Raw genomic sequence first — 9,789 nt, forward strand, 5'->3', positions numbered from 1 at the left:
TAATGCACAGCACTTTCTGCATTCTGTCACACACAACAAACCAGATCCTTGAAGTCACCAGGTAGTGCTTCCATAATGTAGATTTATTAGAATATTCAGAGTAGTGCTATAACTTTTCATTCACTAGAGCGTCTGTCGAGTCACAGATTCATGGACACGTCGATGTGTAAGACAGATGCTCTGCAATGAAATCATTCTGTAAAGCAACGTGAGAGAAATAAACAAAAGGCTACCTAATATTTATATTACTAATTACAGAATTTACAGTCACAAAATTTCATTGGGCATTTCAAGGAAACGTGAGGGATTTTCACAGACATAAAAAATATTAATAAATACATGTTTTTTTTTTTTTCGTTTTTTTTTAGTAGATTCCTGTAGAACAAAATGAAACATGTTACACGAGCAATGTCAAAGGAAGAAGAAGCAGCTGGCTTTATAGTCTTTTCGCGAACTGAACAGAATCAGGACGTACAGTAGAAAACTCCATCTCGGTGTATTGCCAGTGTTTGACCGGCTTGCATCACATCAACATGAAACATCGTCCCGTTCGCGGCACTGGGAGTCGTAGAGGAAGCTGCGAGTCCGAGTGGGAGCGCGTGATTCGCTTCGGGCGGGGCGCTCCTCCGGACGGCCTGCAGCCGGTGAGATCGACGTTCAGCCGCGACTACACTCAGTCCAAGTGTGTGGTAGGCCGACGCTCTCCGCCTCTCCACAGCCAGAGGAGAGAAGGAGAAAAGCAGCCGACGTGAGCTGGAGACGGGGACAAACGCCTCAAACTCTCCCTTCTTGAATTTTAACAAAGTGCCCACTGTTAGTTAGAGGAAGGGAGGGGGGGGGGGGCACATTGAGGATGCCAGTGGGGTAGTCAGGACTTAATACAGTAAAGAAGAGGGAGGGGGTGCATTGAACTGGGAGGTGTCTGGTCTGGACCCAGCTGCTGTAATTGGATTTCAGGGTGGTCCTCGTGGTGGGACTCGGTGCGTCGGAGGAAGTTGTGCTTGAGGGTTAAAGCGTGTTTGTTCTGTTTCCCCAGCAGAGATGGACGCGTGATATTTAGCTTTCTGCTTTAAACCCGTACCCGACCGCCACGCTCATCAGGGCCGCTGCCCAGTGTGGGAATGGGAGCTGGACACACAGGATACAAGGGAGTGTCACTAAGTGGAGCCACCGTGTTTTCGTCGCGTCTGAAGGAGGAACAGTGGGTGATTTAACCGGGTGAGCAGCTCCGCCTGGAGCGCGTGGGTCAAGTTCGCAGGTGTGACGTGAATGATTGCATAAAAGTTCGGGGAAAGACGCGACGACCAGACCTTTTGCTGAAGAATCTTCAATATCTGAGCTTTTATCAGGAGACGAACCGCGGCCTCGCCGAGCTGCAGCGGTGCCTCAGGTTCTGACTCAGAGCAGCGTCCCAGTGGCCCACGCAGCGTCCGTGCCCCCCCCCCCCCCCCCCTGTGCTTCAGAACAGGTTCGTCTTGATGGCGGGGTTGGGTTTTCTGTGGAAGGAGGACAGGACCCCGGCGAAAGGCCCGCTCATACTGTCCGCCGGCTGCCAGGCCTTCAGAATCTCCTGAGTCTGGCTGGCGGGCTGGGCCACCGCCGGGTTGGACGGCCCCAGGCTGGACCAGCTGGGCGGCTTCAGGCCCTGCAGCACCGGGGAGCTGGAGGCGTTGACGTAGCCGCCGCCGGCCGGAGCCGGACTGGGGCTCAGGCTGGCGGGGCTGCCCAGGTTTCCCCCCGCCGAGCCGGGCAGCGAGGCCGTGCTGTCGGGCGTGGGGCTGCAGGTGGACTCTTTGGACTCGTCGTCGTCCGAGGAGGACCGCGGTTCGCCGGCCTTTTTCCCCGCGGAGCCGCCGCCGCCGCCGCCGTTGCTGCCCGCGTTGCCGCCGGAGCCGTTCGCCTTGGCGTTGGCCGCGCGCTCCTGCTTGCGGAACTTGGCGCGTCGGTTCTGGAACCACACCTGTGCGGCACAAACAGACGGGGGCGCAATGAAGGTCCGACGCGCGCGCCGTGGCTCTGATGATGATGATGATGATGATGATGATAATGATGATGACGGAGCGAGGCCCGCGTCTCTTACCTGAACTCGGGCCTCCGTCAGGTCTATCTTCAGGGCCAGCTCCTCCCGGGTGTAGATGTCCGGGTAGTGCGTCTCGGCGAACACTCGCTCCAGCTCCTTCAACTGGGAGCTGGTGAACGTGGTCCTGATGCGCCGCTGCTTCCGCTTCTCGTTCAGGCCGGAGGGGTCCGAGAAGAATTTGTAAGGAACTGCAAAAAGAAGGAAAGATGAATACATTAGTGATCGAACAGACGGAATGACTGGGGTTTAGAGCGGAAATAACTTCAAAAAGTCCAGATGTAAAATAATAAGACCTGCCCAGGCTTAAATATCTGAATAATAAACCACGCTGCTGCAGCCGTGAGTTAGTGCGCGAGGCCCAACAGCCAGCGGTTTTTTTAATGAGCCGAGAGGCTTGAGTTTTAAAATGTTGTTAGAGTTTAATTGTTTCCCCAAATTAGTTAAATTAAAATACAGACGCAAAGCAATTATGAAATAATTCATTCATGTTTCCAAAAGATGGGAAAATCAACACTCATATTATACACACTGATATTATAGTTTAAAGGGAATAAAACCATTCCTCTCACAATCCTGCAACTGTGTTATAAACGAGATGTGTGCGTCTGTAAATTAAAATGCAAATGCAAAAGGAGAGAAAACGAAATAGCTGAACAGAGACAACCCTAAAACTAGTCTCGAAAAAGGTTTTAAATTTAAGGGTAATATTTATTATACAAACAATATTCTTCAGTTTATCTCGCACAATTTGTCTCTTTGTCTCCTGGGCGTCCCTGACAGAATTATTATATTAGTAATAAATTATTATTAATGAATTAGATTAATAGTTGATCGAGTTTGCGATTGAGGGGCATTGTCAAATTAATTGAACGTATTTTATTTTTCAAGGTGAAAAACTGAAAACATTTGATAAACGCAAAGCAATACACGCATTTAACGTGCGCATTTCTAACGAAAAGTAAAATTTGAATAATTTAATTTCATGTTTAATACTGATAGAAGCGGGGGTTTGGCGCTGAAGAAAACCGTTTTCGCTTCGAAATGTGATTACTACTATAAAAGACCCGATTTCTTCCATCCCGTGCGTTATTCAGACGCCTGCAGAGCTTCCCTGCAGAACTTTAACACCCTGTGCTGGACGCTGCGGCTCGTGTACCTGACGAGTAGGGGGTGGGCTGGTGCTCCCTCAGGGCGCCCAGGGTGCAGCTGGCCGTGCTGAGCGGAGTGCAGCCCGGGTTGGAGAAGGGTCCGCTGCGGATCGGGTTGTACTGGAAGGAGCTGGCCTGGCTGCACGAGCTGAAGTCCGCGTAGGCCGACGCTTCCATGGCCGCCATGCAGGAGTCATAGGAGTTCAGGTAGGAGTAATCCATCTTATACATGGAGGTGAGCCGGTGAACACACCGGTCTGTAGGCGCGGCGGGCCGAACTCTGGCTCAGAGCGACGTCAGGGAGGCTCAGATCGCTGGTCGAACCGTCTCCAGTATCTCCACGGGCCGCGTCTCTCCAAAACTCCTGACGGCTGTGCGCTTTAAATCTCACCCGCACGCGGCGCGTTTAAGTCAAATAATCCAGACGCTCGCTTCTACGGCGTCTCTTTCTCCGGGCTGCGCCTCTGTCTCTGTGTCACTCTCCTCGCGTCTCCTCCCAGCGCTGCAGCTCGCTCTGCGCTCGCGCTCCCGTTTGACAGGGCGCTGCGGCTCGCGCGGTGTTTATAATAAACTTGGCAGAGCGCGAGACAATGGCGAGGCGGTGGTCCAGTTTCCATGACAATGCCAGCAGCGAGTGAGCGTGCACACGGACGGCCCCCTCCCACAGCCCCGTGCACCGCCCACACGCTCCGGAGCGTCACGAGCGCGCAGGTGTCGGTGCAGTTAAATAAGCCTTTTAGGAACCGACGCGATCACTCTTTTGAAACAGGTAAAATGTTAATGCGTCCTTCATCGGACGTTTCTATTTAGTACGAGCAGAATCAAGCGCAACGGTTTAAATATACTCCATTAGAGTTGTTATGAGTTTAAACTCACCCAACTTTATTTTCCTTAAGCCTCACAAATTCAAAGTGGGTCTTTGTGAGTCTGTGTTTTTCACTTAACCTTGATTTCAGACTGAAGCAGTGTTCAACTGGTAACTAAAGTAAAGTTACAACAAAGTATGTAATATATAAAGTACATCTCCCCTCCTTGTGTTGAAAAAGGTATCAATAAAATACAACAAGCACAATAAAAACAGCCGTAGAGTCTAAATCAGCATCAACCTGAATGACGCCATTCACTGTAATTTTTGTAATTCATCTACACGGGCGACTAAAAGGCATCTGAGCACAAACGCCCTGGTCTGGTCAGTGCTATTTCACCAGCGCTGGAAACAACCGCAGCTGCACAGAAGTCTTTATGTGGGGGGAAACGTCCAGATGTGACGGTGATTGCTGAGATTAAAAGCTCTGATTTGATTCCGATCACTTTCACGGAGATGTCACTAGAGCGAGCGTCAGTTTGATGTATAGGACGGGAGAGGGGCAACCGGCTGCGGAGACGTGTGAGCAACCGCGACAGGCTAACCATAAACGCATTGACGCTTCATAAATTGGTTTAAGTTTATTGTTCGGTGTCGTACAATGTGATAAGTCATATCCCACTCGGCCCCTGACGCGCGCGTACGCACGCACGCACGCACGCACGCACGCGCGCACATCTTGAAACGGGCACACGCGCCATCCGGATTCTAGAACTGTTGCTCCCGAACAACCTGGATTCCAGACTCTCCCCCCGTGAAACTAACAGACGTTTAATTAGAAGAAACTTTAATCAAAACAGCATAATCCTTGAACCGCAGTTACGCTGTACACGAACCCATAAGTGAATTATCTTAAAATGCCCAGTTTTGCCTTAAAGTGCGCGCTTTCTATTTCAGCTTGACCAGAGGCTGCAGAGATGCGCCATAATGTCGTTAACCCGTCGCGCACGTGCGCGCACGCGCGCGTTTGCCGGCCTGTACTCACTTAAACTACAAATAGGTAGGCCTTTTAATAATAAGATTTATTTAAAGTGTTTATTGTGTGGTTAGAGTGAGGTGGGGACGTGGAGGGCGGGGCGGTGCTCGGTGCTGATGGCGCGAGTGCCCTGGTTCTGATGGAGCATCGCTCTCTTTGTTGCTCCTGCCTCGTCTCGACCTCAGGCTCAACGAGCGTTCATTTAGAATTATATGAAAGCATACAAAGCAGCTGTTAGTTCTAGGCCACACACGTCTATTCTCGTGTCTTGGGTGATTTTTTTTTCTACAGCTCTTGAATATTTTTATTTTGAAATAACGTTGGACTCGTGTTATAATATACTATAAGTCATAGTTCATATCTAGTCGACATGCTGTGGTTTATAGTCTGCGGATAAAACAAACCAATAGTTTATGAAAATACTATTTGGATAAATGATTCGCTCCAACCTGCAAACACTGGATTTGCACTATAACTCAAATGCTATGTGCTTTTAATGTCTTTTATTATAAATTTAGAAAAAAGGAAACGACGGTCAAAACAAACGTGTAATTGTTCTACGGGATCAGATACGCCTTGTGCATTTTTGAACTTTCCATATTAACCAGTCAGCGCCCCGCTCTCAGGCCGGACCGTCTGTTCTGTCCCGTCCGGTCTGAAGGGATCAGAGGTTAGTTTACCTAGAATCTTAAACAGTTTCAAAGTTAAACTCTCCAGGCCGTTTTTGCCTCCCGGAAAAGAGCAACCAGGAGCGACCCTAGCTCGACCGCCTTTAAGAGTTTAAACTTTAATCCCTTCAAAGCGGCGACCGGGCTCCTCCAGGCCACTAATCCGCCCTATAGTGCTCGAGCGCAGGGGGAGACCTCTCCTCTGCGGAGGCTTTCACTTTGGACTTTTACATTTATGGGGCGATTTGACGGAAACAGTAACGGGAAGCTTTGGCATTCATGACGTCTGAGTCAACAGTGGAGGGCACAATGGTCCCCTAGAGGCTCCTGAGGGCCCCTGAGAGAGGGACCCCGACTATAGGGATTATAGGCCCACGGAGAACTCCGCCATTAGGGAAACTTTATGGACGCTTAACATGCGGACTCTTTCTAACCAGGGCTGTGATTGAGTCAACATTAAGGGGGTATCTCACATCGTTAGCGATATCTTTAGGCACTAAATTAAAAACATAGAACATCATCAAAATTATTAAACAACATATGCATCTTTTTAGGAGATAAAACAATAGCGTTAATATGGGCGTGGTTAAAAATGTAAGACATGTAGCAGCTACGAAGGTTTAAGTAAAATTAATTTTGATTAAAAATAATAAAATTTATGGTGTTTGGTGTTGTCGTTATTTTTGCACTGGTTAATGAATTTGACTCGTTTTATATCATAGTTCACGCTTTTAAAACAATAAATATGAATAATATTATTAATAAATTTCCCTTTCTCTTTCCCAAGGGACACATTTTTCCTACGCTGCATAGAGAGAAAACACATTTATCTTAATGATCTTAATTAAGCTCCCATCATTTGTTCCTTCTCCGCTCATTTGTCTTTTCCTGCTACGGTCACATATATTATAGACACCGCTTTGTGCGCAAACAAAGTACAAAGTACAAGGTCCGTGCGCGTCAGGGTGATGGCGCAGGCTGCTGCGTGGAAGCGCTGCTCGGTGATCGATGGCTGCACGGCCCTGATAGAGAGACGGAGGGGTCTGGATAGAGACAGGGGATAAGGGATGAGTTAAGGATGGGCCAGTGGTTCGAGGAAAAGCCACGCGGGAGGCCCAGTGCGGTGTCTGTCCCGCGACACGCGGCGGTGGTCCGAGATCCAAGCGAAGCTGTCAGTCAGAGCGGGGCCCGCATCCATCCATCATCAGGGTGCGAAGAAGAACACACAGCAAATGTGCCGAGGGTCGTATTGATCCTCGGTTCTGCAAAGAACCCGGTCTTTGTCGAAGGGTACGCGCGGCTTATGGTGTTACCACACAGAGACTCCACTGTTTCTACTGTTAGAAGTTAATTGAAGTCAGCGCCACTGGTCTCATACATGTGGCCACGTTGAGTTTCATCTGTGAAGCATAAACTCATCACTGCTCGAGTCTTTGTGATCACATTATAACTAATGTGACAAAGCTTTAGAATTTAAATGTGATTTTTCTTATTTTAAATAGGTAAATCAGGTCAACACGGAGTAATTAAGTACCTTTAAATTTACATTTGCAATGATATTTTTTTCTTTACACCTGTAATATAAAAAGTATGACTGGATTTTATTTATTTCGTCTAATATATATTATGTTTATTTATTATTTGAGAAGTTTTGCAAAATTGAATTATTCTATCTTGTTTAAATTAATAATATAATTCTACACTTTAAATAAATACATTATTCTTCCAACTTATCAAACTATTAAGATGCATACTTTTTCATTTGCTCCATTTTGCCTTCATGGCGTGCTGCGTTAAAGGCCAGCGCGCGCATACGCAGGCAGTGTCACTGAAATGTGTCGTGTCATCGCCCCTCTTAAGAGCCTCTCCCCTCGGAGGTGGATTTGATTGCACATAAAATAAAATCAAAAATCGCAGATCCCGCCGTTAACATCAGATGCGTCTTTGCAGCGGCGGTGGCGGGCGGTGCGCATTTGATTTGCCCGGTGATGGATGGGAGCCGGCGCGAGAGGCCGCGGGCCGGGGAGGGGGGTCCCGTCGGTCCCCGCATTTCAATCCCCAATTACTGGAATGTGGCGTGACGCTCGGGCTGGAGACGGCGGCGGCCCCGTGACGGAGTTGGAACGGGGGCAGCGGCGGGTGCCGCGCGGTAGGAGCTCGAGTCAGTCAGGCGGCGCTGACGCTCCAAATCACGGCGAGTTAACGGCGGGCCGATTACATGTACTGATTACTAATAGTTTCATATAATAACGCTGTAGATCACACTGGATGTATATTTTATGAAACTGTGTAGAACTTTGCAGCTGTGGATAAAACACCCACCAAACCTCAGAACATTGCTTAAAAATTAACAATATTTCTTCTTTTTGTTCCATTTTGTTCTTCTCACGCGCCGTAGCGTACGTCCACGTGTCTTGATTACACTTAAGGAGTTTGCTCAGTGTTGGGCGCTGTGATCATGTACATTCAGGTGTGTTCAGAAACGTTACAATGGAGGACGCACCAAAAGCTACGTTCTCCTGTTTGAACCCATCAAATCGTGCATTCATCAGCCAGAAAATGACGCAGAGCAGCTGCGGTTATTCGCATGCTGCATACATCTCCCCACTGCGGCACCGGACCTGTATTATCCTAATGGACCGCGGCATGTTACTTTAAAAAGAAGCTTTTTAGGATAAAAAAAAAAACCTGGTCCCGGGAGACCACGGTGCACACACACCGCACACTCACAAGCACAGCACAGCTGGAGCAGCGAGGGATGGCCGCGCGCAGGAGAGCTTCTCCAAACACGCTAATTAGATCTCGAGCTCTGGCCCCGCGCTCTGAAAGCAGCCCAGCGGCGGGGCGCGCGGAGCTGTGGAAAGTTAATTGAATTAAATTCCCCCTAAACTAATTAGGCTGCAATCTGCCACGCGAGCTGTCCCTGAGCAAGGTTCGAATTAGGCGGAATGGATTTGTTCCTTTTCTGTAAAAGAAAGGAGGACAGACCGGTGTGTTTTCGGTGGCCTCCTTTTATTTGTCTTTTATGCAAATTCCCCCAGGAGGCGGGGTCACGTGACCGTCGTGCGGTAACCGGGCGGGACCCCGCGTGAGTCCGCGTCCGCCGGTCGAACCGCGAGCCGCATCGAAGCCGCGTCTAAACAATCATGTAAAAAAAAAAAACAACAACACAGGATCTCATTGTGAGCGAGGAGCGTCTTCAAAACGGAGCTGAGTGGACCGAGGTAATGGAGGTGAAATCGATCGCCTTCCTGGGGAGCACAATGAGCGCGAGGGAGGGAGAGATGAGAGGAGCGCAGAGGGACACGGATGAAAATGCTCTGTTAAGAGCGGGGACAGATATGATAATGGGAGAGCCTCTAGTAGTCGTTCATCATTCAGCACCTCCACCTGGCTGCTGCTGCCCCTGCTGCCACCAAACGCACACCGACTTCCTCTCCCAGCTCACAAACATCAGGGCTGATGTGACCACTGGTTCCCGTCTCCTAGATGATGTAGTCCACGCGTGTCCAGGCAACCAGGCGCTGCAATCGCTTCTACAATTTGATAAGAACATTCTGCAGGGTTTAAAAATTCATATGACTGCTACCGGAAGGCGAAGTATAGATGATTTTGTGCTTATCCAGCGCGTTTCTCTGGTCTGCTCTGCGTCTGCCTCCTCTGCGTGACCTTTGACCCCCCCCTTTTTCACGTCTCTGTTTTGCTTCTCGCTCGCACCTTGAACCCTCCGTCCGCTTGTATCGTACGCGGGACGTGGGAGAGAGGCATCGGGATGGAGACAGATGGACGGCGGAGGAAGAGGGATGGACTGAGAGGAGAAGGTAGACGAGGGAGGGAGGGAGGGAGGGAGGGAGGGAGGGAGGACGGGGTGAGTGAGCAAAATGCAGAGACGTAGAGATAGAGAGGGAGAGGGAGGTTAGGACGATGGATGGCCAGGTTTCTGTTTCTCAATAATCTAATCAGAGAAATGGCAGCAGTCAGAAATAGCCTGACGGACAGACTAAGAGCCTCTTCTCTTTCTCCTCCTCCTCTTATCCTTGTCTTCCTCCTCA

At 49.2% G+C, this 9,789-nt stretch overlaps 1 protein-coding gene across 1 annotated transcript; it reads right to left on the reverse strand.

Annotated features, from left to right (window-relative positions):
- Positions 1-62: 62 nt before the first annotated feature.
- On the reverse strand, positions 63-9,587 carry phox2a (paired like homeobox 2A). The gene is made up of 3 exons (XM_029171165.3): positions 3,237-9,587; positions 2,081-2,268; positions 63-1,960 (listed from the first exon to the last, which is right to left on the reverse strand). The coding sequence occupies exons 1-3, from the start codon at positions 3,457-3,459 to the stop codon at positions 1,460-1,462; spliced, it is 912 nt and encodes a 303-aa protein (XP_029026998.1). The 5' UTR covers positions 3,460-9,587; the 3' UTR covers positions 63-1,459.
- Between the last annotated feature and the right edge of the window lie 202 nt (positions 9,588-9,789).

Source organism: Betta splendens, chromosome 13 (genome assembly GCF_900634795.4).
Source record: "Betta splendens chromosome 13, fBetSpl5.4, whole genome shotgun sequence".
NCBI classification, from domain to species: Eukaryota; Metazoa; Chordata; class Actinopteri; order Anabantiformes; family Osphronemidae; genus Betta; species Betta splendens.

What these genes read in the sequence shown, in the direction of transcription:
- phox2a (XM_029171165.3), bottom strand. Translation starts at nt 3,459, where the DNA reads ATGTATAAGATGGATTACTCCTACCTGAACTCCTATGACTCCTGCATG. An exon ending in GCCCACCCCCTACTCGTCAG is followed by an intron (nt 2,269 to 3,236) that starts GTACACGAGCCG and finishes TTCTTTTTGCAG; the next exon opens with TTCCTTACAAATTCTTCTCG. An exon ending in TGACGGAGGCCCGAGTTCAG is followed by an intron (nt 1,961 to 2,080) that starts GTAAGAGACGCG and finishes TGTGCCGCACAG; the next exon opens with GTGTGGTTCCAGAACCGACG.